Source organism: Nestor notabilis, unplaced genomic scaffold (genome assembly GCF_000696875.1).
Source record: "Nestor notabilis isolate BGI_N333 unplaced genomic scaffold, ASM69687v1 scaffold1451, whole genome shotgun sequence".
Lineage (NCBI taxonomy): Eukaryota > Metazoa > Chordata > Aves > Psittaciformes > Psittacidae > Nestor > Nestor notabilis.
In genome coordinates this window covers 31,422-53,818 of record NW_009914969.1, presented here as the reverse complement: position 1 = coordinate 53,818, position 22,397 = coordinate 31,422, and the positions used below count along the sequence as shown (strand labels likewise).

Below are 22,397 nucleotides of genomic sequence, written 5' to 3'. Positions count from 1 at the left end.
AAAACAAAGCAACCAAGTCACAACAAACATCTCTACCCTTAAGAGGTACACACACAGCTCACCAGGGAAGCATGCAAAAGCACCAATTCTTACAAGCTGCATTATCTTTTATCTACCAATTTTCCATTCCGAATCTGCCTAAAGCCTCCCAAGCAGCTCTCAGCCACTTTCTTTACTACTTCAGTTAAACTCACTGTTCAAACTCCTCAGATCTGAGCATGAAATAATTTTATTTGGATGTTTTCAAGGGCATTCGATTGAAAATCTGCTTGTGCTGTTGATTCAAAGAGTTAATTCACTTTCTGGACATAGCTGTCTGACTGAGGGACGAAGAAATGTCTGAGTTCTACAAGAAGTATTTCTGGGACAAGTGCATTTCTATACAATCTATGACGTTTACTCACAAGGTTTAAAAGCATTTTAAAACTAGAAGTTGAGACTCGCTTTGGCAGTGAGTTCTACAATGATCAGATGTTCGTTTGACTTCAGATTCTTCCCAGGCTGGCAGTATATTCTCGTGAGATGCAGAACTCTAACTCTCATAGAATCAACAGACTGGTCTGTGTTGGAAGGGATCTTAAAGCTCATCCAGTTCCAACCCCTGCCACAGGCAGGGACACCTTCCACTAGAGCAGGGTGCTCCAAGCCCCTGTGTCCAACCCGGCCTTGCACACTGCCAGGGATGGGGCAGCCACAGCTTCTCTGGGCACCCTGTGCCAGTGTCTCCTCCTCCCCCTTCAATAAAACAGGTTCAGTTACTGGCTTTTCCCAAAGACAAACATAATAGCTTATATCAGAGTTTACAGAGGTGGGACTGTAAGATCTTCTATTCTGCCTTTTAAAAGAAAGGTAGTGATTTATTTGGCTTGTATGCAGCACTGCATAAAATAAGCAAACAACAAAGAGAATAGGGTGAAAAATGGGTGAGGAAGGAGAGAAATGGAAGTAGGAGGAGACAAGCAAAACAAGAACAATCAGGTGCTTGTTTGCTGCTGGTAAACATATTACCTGACATGAAAAGGAGCGAAACAAACGTGAGCAGATCTGACTGTTCCCCAAAAGAGAAGAAATTCAAGTCATATTAAAGAAAGTTTTAGTCTACTGACTTCCTCCTGCTCTAACAAGTCTTGGTCACCACCCAGTGGAAGTCGATCTCAACTACAAGACTTTTACAGATAATTGCTTCAGGAGGCACTAACAGCCTCATGCATTGAATAGCAGACATATAATTGGAGTAAAGTGCTTTAAGTGCTCTCTCTGGTGAATAACAGTCTAGTCCTTAATTTCAGCACCAGAATACATGCACTTTGACTGTTCTAACACAATTTTCAAGGATGGTAATGGTCATAAAAACAACTCTTCAAATGACATCTTGATATTTCGTGTTTAGTTTCCATCGGTGACATCCCATTTTACTTCTTCAGTTTACAAGTCCAAGAGAATATTAAAGAAATTTAAGTGCCTGCACTAGAAGCTCAAGCTGCTGTCTGGAAGCCAGGCTCTGCTCCTCCTCCTTTATAGGCCATCACTAAGGAGTTACTAACTTGAAATCTTGCCTGACAGCTTGAAGGTAGAACAAAATACACTGTTTGCCTTCCTGCTGCTATGTCATTTTTGTAAGTGACAGTAAGGAAAACTTACTTTATAAACATCTTCATGTAGATAAAAATAGAAATGTTAACACATTTGGTCATCAACCAGGAGGTACAGGATGCCAGCTGTATGTCTGCAAGCTACCTTTGCAAATAAGCTTGCTAAAATTAACCACTTTATATCCCTAATTCTACATTTCTTCCAGAAAATACCCTTTCTTGAAAAGTGAATTTAAAATATGCCCACCATAACTATCTGGATCACATTTGGGAAAAGCATGCAAGTTTTAAACAGTAAAGATGCTTAAATGATGCAAAGCCAAGTCTGAAACTGCTGAAAATAATATGCTAATATTAGTTTAATTCTCTATATTAATGTCCTTCATCATATTGCAAAGTAGTTGTACTACACAAGAAACAAGGCAGAAAGAAAAAGGTTTAGTTGATTAAAATATGAGGTGCATTGGCTGAAATAGCTACTTGTGTATTCTTCAAGCACAAGTGAAAAATCCAATATTCCTCTGAAACAAAACACAACCAAAAGAGAAAGACCATCAGAGACAGGAAAGTCAGACTGACTCACAGATTTCTATTGTTTTGGCTGTCAAAAGGCACATTGACAGCATAGAATAGATATCATTTAATAGATTAACAACCTACTATATAATTCTGCACTGTCACTGGTGAGTATTTAAAATAGACAGTTATTTGAATAAAAGATAGTGATGATAAATGTAATAAAATACACCTTTAAAGATAAATAGCAGATAAACACTTAAAATCTACGGCAAATGCAAGATTCAAACTTCACTAGTTTTTCCTGAACACAGAAAAGGCTGAGAGAAACAGAACTGAGTCAGAGTTTAAAGCTGGTGTTATCACACACAAATACAGTCAAGATGATCACAAGGACAAGGGAAGGTCCCAGATTGTCCAATACCGATTTACAATTAAAGCACAAGACCGTTATCTCTGATTTAAGGCCTTCTCAGCTGCTGTAAGGTCTGTTAAACTTTCAGCCATTAAAAAACCCAACCCAGGAGCCCTCTGCCATCCCCTCTCAGGACTAAAAGGCAGGTGAGAAATTGTTCCAAGAACAGACCCAAGCATCAGACTAATAAACTATGTTCAGCCACGTATTTTTAAGTACACTATGAAACTTTCACTGGTAAGCACTTTTGTCTATTAAAATCAGATACTATAAAAAAATATATGTATTAATATGTAAACACTGTTTATTAAGCACTGCATTATTTACATAGTCCTACAGGAGTAACTTAAACCAAAGGCTGCAAATTCTATCTGTATCTTGTGAGCATCTAAAGAATTTTGCTGCTGTTTTAAATAACAGCCAAGGAAATAATCTGCACTGAGGAATACTGGAGGCCAGTGGTATAAACCATGAAAATTGCTTTCACTATGCTCTAGACATCATCCTTGAATTAAAGAAGAGGTTGTCTGCTCCACATCAGATCTGGCTCCTTGAGAGGATGTAAACAGGAGTCACAGATTTAGACGAGTGCTGTTCCAGAACCTGCTGTGGTGTGGACACCCTTCCTAACGTTCCAGACAATCTAGAAAGTAGCAAATATCTTTTCTACTTAACTTGCTTGATATATCAGAGGGTGTATCATAGAACAGTTTGGGTTGGAAGGAGCCTTAAAGCTCACCCAGTTCCAACTCCCTGCCACGGGCAGGGACACCTTCCACTAGAGCAGGTTGCACCAAGCCCCTGTGTCCAACCTGGCCTTGAACACTGCCAGGGATGGGGCAGCCACAGCTTCTCTGGGCACCCTGTGCCAGCGCCTCAGCACCCTCACAGGGAAGAACGTCTTCCTTATATCTAACCTAAATCTCCCCTCTGTCAGGTTAAAGCCATTCCCCCTTGTCCTGTTAAAAAGTCCCTTCTCCAGGTTTCTTGCAGGCCCCTTCTAGGTACTGAAGACTGTGACAAGGTCTCCCTGGAGCCTTCTCTTCTCCAGGCTGAATAACCCAAATTCTCTCAGCCTGTGTCCATAGCAGAGGTGCTCCAGCCCCCTGGTCATCTTTGTGGCCTCCTCTGAACTCACTCAAGCAGATCCACAGTTTCCACTATTCCACAGCTATCCCAGCCTGCCTCTCCCAGGGTTTGATAACCAAGCAGCCTGCCAGTCAGAAGTGTGCTTGTCCATACAGTTTACTGCCTCCACAGTGCCACTGGAACAGCAATGCCTACCCTTGGGTTTGGAGAACAGCACTTAAGTGCAAGCCATGCCCTGAAGGTTGCAGTTGCTAAGTCCAGGTTATCCTACACTACATTTCTATGACTAGAAATTACCACAAAGAGGAATGAAAATACATGGTCTGCTTTATGCAAAATCACTACTATTGGGTAAAGAATTTCACTGACATCCAAAATTAGCATGATCTCCCTAACATCCATGTTCTGGCTGAGCATTTTAAGGGTTTTATCAGTGAGAAATTGTTCAACAAAGCCCCCTCCTTTGCCTCTGCTCTGAAGGGAACAAGATGCTCCTTAATACAGTGGGAGAAGCCATCGAGGAAGCAAGCCAGAGAAAGCTACATCAGACATAAGCAGACATCCACTTGAAAGTAACACAAACCTTACTACCTCTTGTAATATCCGACTGCAGCTTACCCTTCCAGGGCAGGAAAATCTATACAGCCTAACAAAGGATGCCAGATGGAAAATTCCACTGAGCTTAATTAGCTCACTGCTATTCCTGGATGACTGATATTGATGCAACTGTAAGATGGAGATTTTTTATTTCTTTTTCCTAAGAAGCATTTTTACTTTAGTTCTTAAAGGTGTAATTGTTGCTCAATGAAAAAAAAACCCAACAAGTACAAGATATGAAGTAATGCTTTGATTTCAGCTGAAAACTAGAATGAACACTATTTTCTCAGGTTACAATAGATACTTAAATGCACAGTCTGGTATTTGTTGTGTGTATTACTGCATGACGTGATAGTTTTGTAAGTTTTACATGAAATTAGAAGAATAACAGCAAAAAGAGACTCAAGGTAGTAAAGATAGTAGAGTCAGACACATGTATGGGATTTGCATGGCAAGGTTTTGGTAGTGGGGGGCTACAAAGGTAGACCCATGATGGACCAGTTCATGAAGAACTGCAGCCCAGGGGAAGGACTCATGTTGGAGAAGTTCACAGAGGACTGTCTGCCCTAGGAGGGATCCCACACTGGAGCAGGGGAAGGGTGTGAGGAGTCCTCCCCTGAGAAGGAGGGAGCAGCAGAGACAACATGGGATGAACTGACCACAACCCCCATTCCCTGTCACCGTGCACCACTGGAGGGCAGGAAGCAGAGTATTCAGGAATGAAATTAAACCCAGGAAGAAGGAGGTGGGGGGAGAAGATTTTAAGATTTGGTTTTATTTCTCCTTATCCTACTCTGATTTGATTGATAATAAATTAAACTAATTTCCCCAAGTCAAGTCTGTTTTGCCTGTGCCAGTAATTGCTCAGTGATCTCTCCATGCCCTTATCTCAACCCACAGATGTTTCTCTCTCCCCTTTCCATTGAGGATGGGAGTGAGAGAGTGGCTTTGGTGGGTACCTGGTGTCCAGCCAGGGTTAACCCATCACAACACGTGAGCAAACCGAATGTCTGGAAAATGCTGAGAACCTGTACAAAAATACTATTGCCTGAAGACAGGGATTAGTAAAACCAAACTGAACATCAGAGTGGGAAAAGGAAAAAAATAATAAATCAAAGGCTTGTGAAATTGGTATGAAACGAGCAGCCTCACTCAACTGCACATAGCAGCAGAGAAATCAGCTAGATTCCCAAGGATTAGGATGAAGGCATTTTGTATTTATTTTGTGAAAGGTTAAGTAATGTTCCCATTTACCCTTGCAAAAATACACCACACAAAGAGGATTTCCCAGGCTACTTTGAAATTAAAAAAGGACAAAGCTCAATTCCTCATCCAGCACCAAAATACACTTCACTTTGGCTTTGCTTTTCCTCTTTTAATATTAAACCTCATTCGTGTTGAATAAATAAATCAAAAGGCATTTTATTGTCATTGATGGTGCTTCAGCTATCCAAAACAAAGAAGTGGTTTAGTGCGAGGTGTCCCTGCTCATGCCAGGGGGGTTGGAACTAGGTGATCTTAAGGTCCTTTCCAACCCTAACTATTCTATGATTCTAACCAATATGGCTCAAACCAAAACCATCTTGTCAGCTAGTCATATCAGAAGTTACACTAAGTGTACAAAGTATGAAACCAAGTATCTTGCATTCCATTGACAAGCCATCTTGGCAAGAAGGTACATTCACTGCCCTTTGCTGTGGGTCTCCACAAGAAGACTCCTTGTGTCTCAGGCTTTCTCTTACTGCATTGCAAGCTGGATGGGTCTTACATCACCTAAAGCCTTCTTTAATCTGTGAAAATCCAGAGTGTTTTCAAACAAAATTTCACCTGCAGGCATCTTACATTGTGCCAAAAGAAAAGCCTTAAAACATAAATAAATCAGGAACAGACTTCCTGCCTTCAGGTTTTTTTCCCCATCAAGAAAATTCCCAGTGAATTCTGTATTTTCCACTCCATGATCTATCTTCCTTTAACATGATGGAGTGCATTTGACGCTAAAAGACAAAGTTACTCCTTGATGTATTTGCTCACATCTCATGACCAAGCCTCAGCTGCACCATGACGTCTGACAAAGCACACAGCTAGAGAGTAGAGCTGAAAAGAGCAACTTGCCCCGAAGAGTAAGTCAAGACTGAAACCCTGCTTGTAGAAAAAGGATGGAGAGAAGGCAGGATGGGAAGCTGCGACAGAAAGGGGAAGGCCCTGTCCACACAGTAACTTGGAGACCTGCAGACTCACAGCAAATGTAGATGAGAAGGACCAAGAGTGAGCACACAAGAAGACAAGAGCCCGAACTTGACTTAGACCCATTGTTGGTGAGAGAAAGTGTGCTGGAGACATGGTCCAGAAAGTGAGAAGGAGGGCAAACCAGAGGAATAGGAAGCAAGAGAAATGGGAAACCCTGGCAAGAAACCAAAGGGATGGGAAACAAATGTACAGAAGTGTTTGTACTCCAGAGGGACAGATCTGCTGAAGAACCAGATGAAACAGGCAGCTGGTGTGATGAGTAGTCCTGAAACAGGCCCATACTGCATGCAATGCAAGGTCTACAGAAACAGACAAATGAAGTTCATTAATGAAAGAGCTTCAAGAACAAAGTATCACAACAATCAGAAAGTGAGAAGGAGGGCAAACCAGAGGAATAGGAAGCAAGAGAAATGGGAAACCCTGGCAAGAAACCAAAGGGATGGGAAACAAATGTACAGAAGTGTTTGTACTCCAGAGGGACAGATCTGCTGAAGAACCAGATGAAACAGGCAGCTGGTGTGATGAGTAGTCCTGAAACAGGCCCATACTGCATGCAATGCAAGGTCTACAGAAACAGACAATTAATGAAATTAATGAAAGAGCTTCAAGAACAAAGTACCACAACAATGCTATATAGACTACCTTTATCCTGGTATTTCTTAACTTCTGAAAGCCACAGTAACTTAATAATTTCAAGGTGATTTCTGCCATGTTTTTAGATTTTTTCACACAGTATTTTACAATTAGCAAGGATGAAGAAGAAGGATCCTGAATAATCACAAGAAAAATTCTAATTAAAGGTTGTGGAGGTAGGGATGGAAAAGATAATAGAATCTTAAAACAGGAAGAAAATATCCTATACACGTTTTATAAGTAAGGCCCCAAGAAACCACCATCTCTGCTCTGCAACCTAAAAGCACAAAGCTAAGAAGACACAAAGAAAATAATTCAGACACCCAGAAGGTCTATCCCCTGAAAACAATGCAAAGACTAACATAAGAAAATATTTGATCTGAACTTTGTTTCATAACTAATCAAGCTACAAAACAGTCTGGGTCCTCAGACAATGCTGTTGCTTCAAGTAAATTGAGCCCTTAATATATAATCTTCTATTTTTTTAAATCCAAGTTAATACAATGATTAGAACATGGGATGTTTTAAAGCACTTTGCCATTAGTTTACAACCAGTAAAAAAACACTAAAATGAGCAAACTCATGAAATGAAACGTGTTGATTTTAAACTATAAAATAGTTTGGGGGCAACCCCCCCCCAAAAACCAATGTAGTGATGGAGATAAATATTTTTAACAGCATGAATTATCACGTTAAAAATGGGCAATGTGCAAATAGCTTCACTTGTATCTAAATGTGCATATGTACAAGTTTCTTACCAGCTACAGGTAAATCCAGCTTTGCTCGTTTCAATTCTGACATAGAATTTTGGAGCTGGTCTATTACATAGTCATCTTCATAGAAGAAATCCTTGGCTAAAGTCTCCTGCAGATATTCTACAAGTTCTTCCATTTGTAATTTCATCAGCTGCCCTATGTAAGAAGAAAATATTATATATTAAAATATGAATGCTGCAAAATGTACTTAAAACATCAGATGCTTTTGTTTTTAAAACAGAATGAAGAACACTCATTAACTAAGCAAATAGCAGAATTCTACATCAGAAATCTATAAAATGCATTAAAAAATCACTTGCAAATAACATGGAAATGCTTTTTACTTATCACTCTCTACTTAGGACAATGTTTCCCAAGTAGCAGCATCTTCAGAAAACTAACTACAAGTCATCCTCCTTCAGCCTTCTTATGTCCAACAGCTTCAGTTCTTTATTTTTCAGCCTGCATCCTCAATTTACAAGACACGGCTGTAGATCTGTACAACATCCATCATCTCTCTCAATAAGAGCTTTGAAAAGCAGTAAAACATTTTAAAAATTGATATTTACGGTATCCTCATCCACAACTGAATTAACTTCCAATGAAATGATGATGGCACTTCACACTTCAGAACCATTGCTTCAGGCTCTCTAAAAATTCAGGTACTTTTTGCTACTTCAATCAAATTCAGGTCATATTTTGAAAATCGTTTTCCAGTTACCAGATTATTTTTCTTTCCCTTTTACACAGCAGTAAGGGCATGTTTCCCACACAAACCTACATGGCTCTGCAGCTCCTTAAAGAAGCTCTGTGTAGCTTCTTTAAGCATATGTACACCATCACAAGTTCCAGAATGCACAATTTCTATGCAGAAACCATAAAAAATGTTTCTGCACTGTAATAAAAATGCTCCTAGCACACATTCCACAGTGACAGTTCGACTGGATAGCTGTACTATCAATCATCATAGAATGGTTTGGGTTGGAAGGGACATTAAAGTTCATCCAGTTCCAACCCCCTGCCACAGGCAGGGACACCTTCCACTAGAGCAGGTTGCTCCAAGTCCCTGTGTCCAACCTGGCCTTGAACACTGCCAGGGCTGGGGCAGCCACAGCTTCTCTGGGCACCCTGTGCCAGCACCTCAGCACCCTCACAGGGAAGAACCTCTGCCTAAGAGCTCATCTCAATCTCCCCTCTGTCAGTTTAAAGCCACTCCCCCTTGTCCTATCCCTAAAGACCCTTGTCAAAAGCCCCTCTAAAGATTTCTTGTTGGCCCCTTTAGGCACTGGAAGCTGCTCTAAGGTATCCCTGGATTCTTCTCCAGGCTGAACAAACCCAGCTCTCAGCCTGTCTCCAGAGCAGAGGTGCTCCAACCCTCCAGTGATCTTTGCAGCCTCCTCTGGATTTGCTCAAGTGGGTCCACATCCTTCTTATGTTTTAAGGGCAGACAAGAGCCTGGATAACAGATCAGAATCCATCTTCTACCACCTTCTTGCCAGTCCTCTAATCTCTTCTCTGTTGACATAAACCACTCTCAGTGTTCTGATGATGGAGGAGGTTGCTCTGTACTTGCTAACCAAGCAAACCTGCACTCGGACGTTTTGCTCCAGTCTTCCCACAAAAAGACTTGTGAATAAAAAGTATTTTCAAGTAGAGTCTATTTGCAAATGAAGAGAAACCAAAATGCAAAACCTAAAAATTTGCCACTACAAACTTAGCTCATTTAAGTATGATAATTTAAAAAGTAACCTGTTTCATTTTTCAAAGCAGTTTATGAACAAACTAATGATTGCACCTCAGTGAGACAGTGAGGTAGTATCACCACAGTTCGAGGAGGGTAAATTAGCAAGCAAACTAAGACATCAGTTCTGCAGGGTCTGTGCAGACCTCTGAATTCACACAGAGTTAAAGGACATCACTAAAAAAAGCCAAAGTCCCAGAGCAGGACTGTACCAGACTCAAACTACAAGGCTCATCCTGAGAAACACTCTTGTATATTTAGAAGATAACACTAACCCTCAAAAGCTTTTTGGATCCTTTGGAAACAGGCAAAGACAATCCATCTGTTCAAAATCTCAAATTTCACTTTACCCAAAGGCAAGAGATAGAAGAGACCATCCAGGCAGACTACAGAAATTCTGAGTTTTAATTACATTCTTGGACAATAGCATAGAGAGACACACACACTGGTAGTTCCTCATTGCTAAGCTGTTTGCTGATAGAGATTCAGGTATTTAGTGACACACCCTGGATTCTTTATGTGCTTTTTTGATTAATTTAAATCCTGTAGGGGCTAAAAAGGCATTTCCAAATCATGGAACTACATTTTTCCCCCATTGTTTAATGCGCAATGCAAGTCACCTCATGTCAATGTTTAAATAACTTTCTTACTGTAAAAGGTATTTTTCTTTGGCAATCACTGTTCTGGGTCTGGCTCAGATGGAGTTAATTTTCCCCATAGCAGCTGTCACAGTGCTGTGGTTTGTATTGGTAGCTGGAAAGGTGTTGACAACACACCAGTGCTTTGGTTACTATTGAGCAGTGCTGGCACAGCATAAGGGCTTCTCTCCAACATTCCCCCCTCACCAGCAGGCTAGGGATGGGCAAGATCTTGGGAGTGCACACAGCCAGGACAGCTGACCCCAACTGACCCAAGGGATATTCCATATCATGCGATGTCTGCTCAGGAATGAAAGTTAAGAGAACGGAGGAGAAGGAGGAGGAGGAGCAGTTGTTATTATGATGTCTGCCTTCCAGAGGAACCACTACACCTATTGAAGCCCTGCTTCCTGGGAAGCAGCTGGATATCACCTACTGATGTGAAGTAGAGAATAAATCTTTCGTTTTCCTTTGCTTCCATGCATGGCTTTTGCTTTATTAAACTACCTTTATTTTGACCCATGAGGTTTTTTCCTATCTTGTTTTCTTCTTCCCCCCTCCGGCAGACTAGGGGATCGATAGAGCAGCTTGCTGGAACCTGGCACCTACCCAAGGTCAAGCCACCACACACACACATTAATAAAGATTGAGCTTTTTGTGCATAAGGAATGAGAAATGCCTGTCAGACACAGTATAAGGCTAACGGGAAACCAAGACTTTCCCACAAGGTCAAGGTACACAAAATAATATCAAAACCAGCTGAAGCTCTGTTTAGCATTCAAATGTTTGAGAGATGTCTTACTTTTGTGTAGTTTCAGAATTGTGTAAGACATAGCAGTGAGAATCCTCTCTCCTTCAAGTATGTAGATATCCCATATCCTGAGGCTTAACATAAAGGGAGTCTGCAATGACAGAATCAGGCAAGACTGTTAAATAGTCTGTCCAAGTCTCAATTAAAAACAGAAATAGAATATGAAAAACATACTCACACGATCAAGGAAACACTGGAAAAACCATTTTGTTGTGTAAAAACTAGTGGATATATCTTGGGAGTCCTGTAAAAAATGCAAAAGTTTCAAATCCAAGTAATTCCAGTAATGCTTTACACTGTCCATGAAAAAAAAAACTTTCACCTTGAAGCCAACACACCCAATATTCACCATAAAGAATTAATTTAACTACATGAAACACTGTTACATCAACCCAACAAACACCATTTCTGTCTTTTACAGTTCTCCTCAGCAGCTTCACCACCTGAAGTAACATGCATTTGGAGATGTAGGGGTATTAACACATCTTAGACTTCCACTGTATTCTTGGGACAGATGTAGCAGAGGATTAAATCCCCACTGAAGAAACTACATCAATAATGTGCAGCAACCAAAGTTCAGGCACTGGGTCCATTTAGTCTCATTTCTTTATAGCACAGTTGCAATTCATGCCGAAGGTTGAAGAGACTGTCACAAGGATACCCATCTACCAGAAACCAGCTTAGAACAGTCGAACTCTTCAAACACAGGACCTAAAAACATCACTTAGTCTGATAAGGTATTTCATTTCTTAATTAAGGGGCCTCATTTTCCCTAGAGCATAGATGGTCCATCTGGTAGGGTGGCGAAAGCTTCTTGGCACTTCCATGGAGCTCTTCAAAGTTCTTTGAGGAGGAACTCAAAGAGGAAAAGCTGAAGTAAAAGCCAAAAAGTTAAGAAATTCTGAACTTGGACTTTGGGATAACATCGTATTTTCTGCTTGCCATATTCATCCTTTCCAAAAATTTAAAGTATATAAACACTGAATAAGCAATGGACCAAATCCCTCTGGTTTATCTGCAGGCTTTACCTTCATCTTTCAGTGAGGTAAACTGGGTTCATCCAAGAGATACATTCACAGTCAGAAATGAGAAAAAATAATTATTATAATTGAAATAATCTTTATAACATTTTCATTTTGAGAGTCTTTACAAAAAGCAGACAGAACAAAACCCACCTTATCTGGAGATTTTTCTAACCTGTAAGAATGGCCATCAACCCTCTGAAAGATAGATATAATGAACCATGCCTTTCCCTGATAAAAAAAAACCCCTGAGTGCTATTAAATCTAATGCCACTAAACTAATTCACACAAAAATAGAACTAAGTTCTGATTTAAAACTGAAAATTATATAGAGTGAATGTTTTCTGGATCCCTTTAAAGAACTGGCCAAGAACTCCCTCAGAGGGAGCTATCAAAGCCTTTTATTTAAATGAGCTTTTTCAGTTACTAAAGCAACTTTCTACACTTTCCTGAAATCTTCTCTCCCAACCAACCCCAGTGGGGTGGGGGGACATGGGAGACGGGGACAGATGGCAGAATAAAGTAGTTCTTGATTATTAGATGTAGTATAAGAGGTAAGAAGATGTATATAAGCAATATACAAAATATATTCACGTGCCAGCTCAGGTTGTAGTACCTCAATCATGTATAATTATTTTGGGAGTTTTAGAAAGGGCCTTTTGCCATTTACTGCTAAAACCACTCAATCTTCTTGGGATTATTCTATATTTTGTTCCTGAAACGTGACAACCTCAAAAATGAGAGTAAGAGTGTATTTCTAAACAAGAATCATCACCTTGCATGTACTGTAAAAACTAAAGCCACAACTTTCAGAGTCAAGTTTGTAACAGAACTTGTCTTGGTATTTTCCTTCATGTTTTTTCAGTATGACCAGATCATCTTGCATGACTAATTTTGACTGGGCCTTTTAACAGAGGAGTGGGTTTTTTTTTCCTAACCAGATCTGCCTAAATCCATGTTATAAGCAGGTCTTACAGCATGTTGGTAAAAAAAGACATTAAGTTCTATTTTATAATACAACTGGCACACATTAGATGCAATTCATCATTGCCAGGATGCTAATCTGGTGCCAAATTGTCTTATTTTTGTAAGGAGATAAACACACTAAACAGAAAATAATATAGTCCTGGGAAGGTAGTTTGTAAGCAGCTATCACTCTTCAAAGACGTTGCTGCAAGTGAGCATCTCTGACACCACCATTTAAGACCTAGATATGGATTCTGGCAGAACCAATGACTGTTAAAGGTAATTACTGACTACTGGAATGGCACTTTTCTCCCATCATAAAAATCACATGGAATAAACACAGCCAATGTTAGCAAAATAGAGCACATTACTTCCTATGTAAGAGCATTAGAAGAGGTAACACTCAACATTTAGCTTCATGAAAATCCTACTGCATATGTGCAAATATTAACAAGACCACTAACTCTCTTACAAAGGTTATTTTTTTAAACAGAGATTAAAACTTGTTGGTTGCAAAGTCACCTCTGTCCAGAGATGAGCCAGAAAGCTCTCCATAAACTCTTGGTTCAGTCTTTTACCATCAGCTTGCTATCCAGCAGTTTGCGCAAGGCCATGTAGAAGGACCACGTGTTTTCCTTAACTCAAGAGGTCAAAAGTGAGATAGATACCCAATTTCATTACTCTTGGGATCCAATTTTACCATAACTCTGCCAAGGTGCACCATAACTTGGTCTACAATGAAAACAACAGCACTTCTGCCCCTTCTGTTTAGCATTTTCCTGAGGTGTGAGGTATTCTTAACCCGGTGGGTTAACCTGAAGTGAAACAAGGTAGCAAGTTGTAAATAGGAATTGCTTTTATCGTGATATAAATACTTACCAGATGCTCCTTAAGTTTGGACAAAAATTTTTTCAGTACTTTGTCATGATGTTCTTGATACCTCAACAGTTTTGGAAAACCAGGAACAAAAAAACCTACGGAAAGAAGTTGACCATGTAACAGGTGTACGTACTATAAAAATGATATTAAAAAGGTATTCAGAGAACATCATTCCTCTATAAGGCCACTGGATCTGAACAGATATTCAGCACAATACTATGATGTCCACATATGGATATGTACATACTCTTGACTAAATAACTACAGCAAAACACCAATACATTCCCTTAGCAACTACTATTAATGGTGCTTGATCCACTGGTCCTATGTTAGTCTGCTCATCATAATACCAAGGGGAGAACAAATGTATACAAAACTACAACCCACACCAACTGAAACTTCTAAAAGCAAAGAGACATAAATCAGGATTATACCCAACAAATTCATGATAGAAGGACAAACAGCATCGGCAGTTACTAGAACTGTCTGCGCTGAAGACCATAAAGATGACAAGAAAGATATTCTACCAAGATGAGTATCATGAATATGTAGTATAAAGACTGGGAGCTCACACAACTGAAACTAAGGGCATATGAAAAATATCTTGAGTAGTTTTAGTGATCACACGCTGGAAAAGGAAAGGGCTGAGATGCCCTTACAATTGAGTTACCAGAAGAGTTAAAAAAGGCTCAGAGCAAGCACATAACACTAGCCAAAAACGTTGAAATGTAAAGGAAAGCCAGTGAGCTACCCAGTGGGAAAAGGAATCATTAAAAGAAGATCCTTCAGAAAGCTGAAGCTGCGTTCAGATCAGAAAAGCAGAGATGATCAAACACTGGCAGTACAACAATGTGAAAAAGCAAGGCTCCCCCCAAGAAAGCAACTTCGCAAAGGCATTAAAAAATACTAATAGACCTATTTGTAAACCCCTTGGAAGCAGAAAACCTGACAGAGAATTTGTAAGTTCAACTGTCTGTGAAGATTTTTTACAAGTGCTCAGAGAAGATGAAGTTAATACTAAAAACAAGTTTTTGCATGGAAAACGCTGCGGCGGATCCCAAGTCAGAACCCTGAACAGCTCTAGAACTCAAAGACCAAGTAGCTGAAACATGGATTCTATGAAACCTCTTGCTTAAAACACCAGGAGTCTGGAAAGTGGCTGACGTGACATCAGCTTTTCTTCATCACCAGCTACCAGATGAACCCTCTTGTTCATCACAGCAAGTTCAAGTGATGACTACAGAAATCAGCCTGAGAAATTCACATTAAGAGCTCTCCATTGGCACCACACTCTAAGGTCAGGACTCTTTCCTGTTCTAAAAAGAGGTGACACTGACAAAACACTAAGACATAAAATCTGGAATAAGTTTTAAAATCCTGTTTATGGTACCTTAAAAAGGCACCTACACCTGTGCGAAGCTCCCATGTACCAAATCCAGATTTGGTATATAGTGAGTTGATTTAGACTTACTCCCCAAAACACCTAAAATCTTCTATGACCTTTGAGGAGTTCAACATTCCACACAGTTGTAGCTGTATAGTTCTTGATTATTGTTAAACCTATGGGGTTTTGTTTCATAAGATGCTTTTAGTCTGTGTTATCATTGTGGAAAGCTTTGAGCAAGTGTTTGACTCCTGATGGATTCAAGGTTTCACTTATGACACTGACCCTCACATCAGGTTCCACCTTTTGATTTTCAATGGTGACAGCTTTGCAGTAAGTATAAACAGGAAAACAAACAACTAGTACTTTGTCTAGAACATGGAGAACATCCAAGAACACAGGATGCTACAGGCTGGGCAGAGAAGAGATTCAGAGCAGCCCTGCAGAGAAGGACTTGGGGGTGTTGGTCAATGAGAAACTCAACATGAGCCGGCTTCAGTGTGCGCTTGAGCCCAGAAACCAACCGTATCCTGGTCTGTATCAAAAGAAGTGTGACCAGCAGGTCAAAGGAGGTGATCCTGCCCCTCTACTCTGCTCTTGTGAGACCTCTCTTGCAGTATTGTGTCCAGTTCTGGTGTCCTCAACATAAGAAGGAGATGGAGCTGTTGGAGCAAGTCCAGAGGAGGCCACGAGGGTGATCAGGGGCTGGAGCAGCTCCCTTATGAAGACAGGCTGAGAAAGTTGGGCTGTTCAGCCTGGAGAAGAGAAGGCTGCGTGGAGACTTCAGAGCAGCTTCCAGTGTCTTGAGGGGGCCTACAGGAGTGCTGGAGAGGGACTCTTCATCAAGGACCATAGTGACAGGACAAGCGGGAATGGATTCAAAAAGGGGAGATTTAGGCTAGATCTAAGGAAGAAGTTCTTCACAGTGAGGGTGGTGAGGCACTGGAATGGGTTGCCCAAGGAAGTTGTGAATACTCCATCTCTGGCCGTCAGTGTTCAAGGCCAGGCTGGGCAGAGCCTTGGGCGACATGGTTTAGTGTGAGGTGTCCCTGCTCATGGCAGGGGGTTGGAACTGGATGATCTTAAGGTCCTTTCCAACCCAAACCATTCTATGATTCCATGAAAAGTCAGGGTATCACCATATGGAAAAGTCTTAAGTGAGGAAAAGGAGTTAGAGCTTGTTGAAAATTTGCTAAAAAGCCCAAAATTTACTTCCCAGAACTACAGCTTTTCTGAATTACCACACCACTCACATCTACAAAAGATGCAGGAATTACTGGAGTTTTTCCATACCAATAGCCATGGAACATGCACAGATCATACTAAATTTGGCATGGAAAGAGAGAACTACCAGTAACACAAAAGTAACAAGACGGCGAGAGCAGGAAATGCTGTGCAAGGCAGAGATAAAACCAAGGAAGCTGAAGTTAATACTTAGATACAAGTGCATTTTTAACTATAGATTCCTGTCCTACCAAATGACAGCACAGCTGCAGTATTTAATACATTCTAACACATTATTTAACACATTCTAATGCATATTAGGCTTCCACTACTATTTTATTGCTATACAGATGTCTGCATAACCAGCTTTCAATTGGTTACATTCCCTAAGAGATTAAGAGGAAAGGAAACCATCTGATTTTCATTAAGAACTATCTGAAAGATATCACATTTAAAAACAATTACATACCATTATGGGTAAGAGCTCTCATAACACCCAATAGTCCCCCAGTATAAAGATTCCATTATGTCTTATTTTGACTATACAGACAGAAAAGCATAGTTCCATTTTCAAGTAATTTATGACTTGAAACCTAACATATACTAAGTGACAGGAAACTCCATACCATGCATAGCATGCTTTGGACCAGAGAAAAGCTTCACCAAAGCCCAGAAGGCATCTTCTTCATTCATGTACATGAGGAGCAAAGCTGTGATCTGGCTCATTCCCTGGCAATATCCAACTTCCTGAAAATCAGACAGTGAAATATTACAACACTGAAAACAAAAGCCTCATAACCATGAGCTCTTAGTTCTTCCTTGAGCTGACAGAGGAAAGAGGATACCTGACCTGATGGTTAAGTTCCCTAATTATGATACCACCAAACACACTTAACATGTAAGTATTTACAACAAGGATAGATAGAAGGGATTATGCACAACCCTTCAACTGAAGAGTAAACTGGAAATCTTGATGGTTCATTTGAACTTATTACTGATGCACAAACCCCTTGTCAGTACTAATAATATCAAACAACTGTATCTCGCTCTCCAATTGGATGTGTTTTAGTTGTAATTCGAGGGGGGCTTGGGGAGAAGTAAGTTTCTTCAGGTTTACAAGTTCTCAGCAGAACTCTTCTCTAGAGATAAAACCAAAGCATAAGAGGAAAAATGCAACAGCATTAAGTGCAAAATAAAAACCTCACTGCAGTATTCCCATCATTACACTTTAACAGGTGATTGTAGACAGTATTTTTCAGGCAACTTAAAAAATATTAGTCCAAAGTTTTACAGTCCAACTTGAAATTAATAGTCCAATGATATATAGAGGTCCTTCCAGAGTTTTACTTCTCAGCAAGTCAAGGCTGCTTACGAAGAAAAGCTTATGACAACGTAACAAGTGGAAGACAATAAATTCCAGCCTTTTATGGGCCAACAAATATGAGGAGACAGAAACTGAAACAGGACAGAAATGTTCTATCTCCTAGAGCTTTTAAAAATGAAATAAAGTGCTTTTTAATGAGAGTAACTGCTTCATTCTGCTTTCTTATTAACTTCGCATAGTTTTCCACTGAATTGTAGGGAGCTGCTGAGTGATATAAAATGAAAGATGTACTAAAATGATGCAAATGGGCACAAGGAATGAGAGGATAGTCCATTAAAATCACAGTTAAATGGGGACATGACATGATTTCTGTTTCTTCTATTTTTAGCATGCAGACAAGAAACATTATAGAACACCTACATTGCTAACCCTTATGATACAGTCTGCAAACCCCACTCTAACAAATGCAGCCAACTCCAAGGGCTTAAGTAAAGAAGATGCAGCCTTTAAAATAATTTTGCATTTGTTAGAAGCCTCCAGGTTATGAAATATGCCTGTTTACTCCAACATGCTTCTCTCTGCAGCGTGTCTTCCTTCCCATCATTCAAATGAACAGGAGGCATTTAATGAAATGGGGGTAAAATATCAGTAGTCTAAAAGTCCAGCACAGCACAAACTCATTATTCTTATTAGACACAATACTTAGTTTCAGTTGAACTGTGTGCACAGTTTAGTCTGTCCAGTAAGATACCCCTAATGCTGGCAAGGTGCTGGCACAGGGTGCCCAGAGCAGCTGTGGCTGCCCCATCCCTGGCAGTGTTCAAGGCCAGGTTGGACACAGGGGCTTGGAGCAACCTGCTCTAGTGGAAGGTGTCCCTGCCCGTGGCAGGTCTGGGTTGGAAAAGACCTTAAAGCTCATCTAGTTCCAACCCCCTGCAATAAGCAGGGAGATCTTCAACTAGATCAGATTGCCCAGAGCCACATCCAGCCTGGCCCTGAGTATCTCTGGGGATGGAGCATCCACCACCTCTCTGGGCAACCTGTGCCAGTGTTTTACCATCCTCATTGTAAAAGATTTCTTCCTTATTTCTATGTACTTGCAAAAGTCTCTGAAATGTTGGATTTCTTTTTTAATAGGGAGAAAAAAGACACAGCATTGCAAGTTGTTATATTCTGGCATGTTCAGAGAAGGCATATTTAAGTCTGAAGGTACGCAACTTACCGTATTATATATGGAATATGCAGCTAAAACATGGAATAAAGATTGTTGCCTGGAGAAATAAGAGTAGAAAAACACTATAAGATTGTCTTTTGTAAAAAAGAGACAAACATAAAAGCAGCGAACCATATTTTGGAAACCTGTTTCCCCAATTTAACTTGTCTAGCAATAAAGAACAGGATAAACCACATTTTACAAAGATATGAGGTTCTGATTTCAACCCAACATTATATTTAGCACTTTTCTGATGTTTTACATGTTGAAAAGTTTAAAAAAGAAAAAAAGAACACCTATAATACTTTGAGAAGGCAATGGCATCAGATCATCATTTTTACAGGCACGTAATGTGTAACACAGGACGGGCAACATTTAAAATACTGATTGACTCTGAATGCCAAACTTTAACCACCCCAGACCTGCTTTCTGTGATTGCAGAACACTAACAGCTGTTCCTAATTTTAAACAGAGATGTAGAAGAGTTGAAATACACAAAGCAGCCACAAAGGTGTCTTAATCTTGGCAAACAAATTAAAGGCTGCTTTACTGACTGCTACTGTCAAACTGAAGACAAACAACACCAATTCTGACTCGACATCCTATGCTCTGTCCTCCTGAGTGTACTGATCTCCAGGTACTTGAGAGGTGGAATTACAGAGCTTTCTCTAAACCCAATATGATTTGTGAAGGTAGTCAGCTCAAAAATAAAACCCCATAAACATAAAACCCCAACCAAAACAAAACTCTGCTGTTCTCAAATTGGGATATCAAAGTAATGCCAGAGAGCTCTCATGAGTTTTTAAACTCACACCTACTTTTTGGGATCTGTTCAGGAGAGAATTTAGAAACTTGAATGCCTCCTTTCATCTACAACTACAACTGCTATTAAAATGCTGAGTTTTGTATTCTGTCCTTTTTCTATCCAGTGAAATTCACTGCCTGTCACTAATTGAACATATAGAAGTAGATATTAGCAGGTTAAATAACGAAAGCACAAGCCAAAAGCTGACTATTTTCTATTGGGAAGAGGATGCATACTTGAAGAATTTATCAGAACATCCAGATGATGACATTTTTGTTGCCCTCTTGCAGAACTGAAGCTTGGCTGTTCTTCAGTAACCAAAGCAAAGTGTAACCTGAGGGACTAGATGTTAAACTGGAACATTATTTTCCAAGGACAAACTGAAAGGTCCGAAATCTACACAGGGACCTTCTATATCTTCAGTTGACCATATGAAACTGAACATAAGAGCTCAATTTCATCCACAGTAAGATACATTAAATGATGGAAACTTCAGTACTATTTACACTAGATGATACCACTAAAGACCTGTAAAAGAATGAACCTTCAAAGACATACAGTCTATTTAAAAGTCAAAGGAGCTACTGATTCACCCAAGGGACTTTTATTTCATTGCTATGTGAAATGATTTCTGAATTTTTCATTGAAGCATCACTGGAAATGCATAATATATGTCCAGTAATATCAAAATCTATTCCAAGTATGAAATTGCTTTAGGCTGCCAAAGGCTTTGCTGTGGACTCGAAGGGCATTCTTACAACACAGCTACAGGGGTCGGAGCTGGCTCTGCTTCTGTTAACCCCAAACTGAGGAGGTAGCAAGCTTCTGCTAACATCTAAAATGTGTGCATGAAAAATAACTGAGGCCCAGAAGCAACACAGTCATTTTTGCAGGGCACTGTGTCAGTACTGCTGCGAGACAAGGAGGCACATCACCTCAAATATAGATGGTACTGCTCAAATATGTGTGTGTATATACATATATATACACACACACAGAGTGGCTGCACAGAACAGCTCTCAGCTTGGGAATTCCTGCTTTGGACTCCATCCTGTGTTGCACCCATCAGAGAAATTCCCCATATTTAGAATTTGTCCACAAAAGACCTAGAATAATACTGCAAGAAAATGCTTGGTTTCTTATCACATTAAAGTCCACAGCTCTTCTGAAAATAGCTGAGTACCATAGAATGTGTCTTGGAAAGAAAAGGAGATTAAAAACTGAACTAATACAGTCACAGAGGGGAAAAAATACCCTCTTCATCTCAGCAGGGTGCTGATGCTGCAAGCTAGCAACAATACTGATGTTTTTATCACCACTTAGTTAATTTCAAAGCATTTTTAAAGACAACAGCTGCTGAATACTCCTCATCCAAAACCATCAAGCCAACAAACATTTTGAAGGAATCCACAAGTATTGAGGCCTACATTTGTAAATAATTAAATGCTGACATACAAAATACTCTTTTATTTGGTTGTCATTTACCTACTAGGAGAAGAGGAATGTAAAACCTAAAGAAAGGCTAAAATCTATAAGCTATTAGGGATGCAAATAAATCTTCATTCATTAGTTTGGAATTCCCATGCTTTAGTATTTATAATATCTGTGACTCTTTTTATTGAATACAAAACAAGAAGAGAACAGTTTAATGACTTTCTTTGGAATGCTACTGACTACCTCATAGTTAGGGAAAACTACCTGGTTGAAATGACTAGTTGTTTTGCGGTAGTAACAGGAGTTACACCATCACACATAGATAACCCTGCTCTGAAAGTCTGGAGCTCACATTTGAGACCTGAGGCAGACCAGAAGCCAGTTACAAAGCAATCAAAGCAAAACCTTTTAATTTACTTACTTAACCCCATATCTGTCTCGAAACATGATGTGATCTCTGTATGTTCGATTTACATCAAGATCAATTTGCCTAATATCTGGCGAAGACCCTCGTGCGTGACACTTCAATTTCTGGGAAAACAGTAAAGAACACAAATTAAGCTTAAAATTGTGAACTCTGAAATAGCAGAAACTTGCCTGACTTTAAACCTATACTGAAATATCTGCCATCTCATGATTGCAAACACACTGTACAATAGCAACTCCCACGGTAACAGTTTTAACTTCCAGAATACACATATACATATACAGGTTCTGTGGAGTCAGACACATTCACACAACATAGATGTAAAAAGACCAAGCCCATAATACATATTTTTGTGGCACACCATTCACTACCCATATTCAAGGCTGTGTTTCAGCACTTCCAGTTTCTAATTGCCATTTCTCAGGTAGGCACATCACTGCAGAAAGACAGAAAGTGAATTTCACTACTCAGGCACAAGAACCTAAGATGTAAGTGCTGCAGATCAGACTTGTAGGAAATGATTTAGTGTGGTTTTCATACTTTTCCTGCCTTTTTCTCTAAGTAGAAGTAATAGCTACAGAGCCACCAGTTATTACCTAAGTATAGATAATGGACATTTCTCTAGTCATTCCCTCTTTCTGTTCTAATCTAATTTAATTGTAGAATACCTCTACTTTAGCACTTG

General features: G+C 39.9%; 1 protein-coding gene across 1 annotated transcript in view; it reads right to left on the bottom strand.

The window, feature by feature from the left end:
* The window catches only part of USP6NL (USP6 N-terminal like), a gene marked incomplete at its 5' end in the record, with an annotated part of 45,460 nt that overhangs the window by 5,711 nt on the left and 17,352 nt on the right, over positions 1-22,397 (bottom strand). Inside the window, 7 exons of the mRNA XM_010023899.1 lie at positions 7,848-8,000; positions 11,026-11,125; positions 11,213-11,278; positions 13,902-13,996; positions 17,136-17,256; positions 19,056-19,104; positions 21,707-21,816. Coding sequence (XP_010022201.1) covers positions 7,848-8,000; positions 11,026-11,125; positions 11,213-11,278; positions 13,902-13,996; positions 17,136-17,256; positions 19,056-19,104; positions 21,707-21,816 — 694 coding nt within the window. The remainder of the gene's footprint in view (positions 1-7,847; positions 8,001-11,025; positions 11,126-11,212; positions 11,279-13,901; positions 13,997-17,135; positions 17,257-19,055; positions 19,105-21,706; positions 21,817-22,397) is intronic.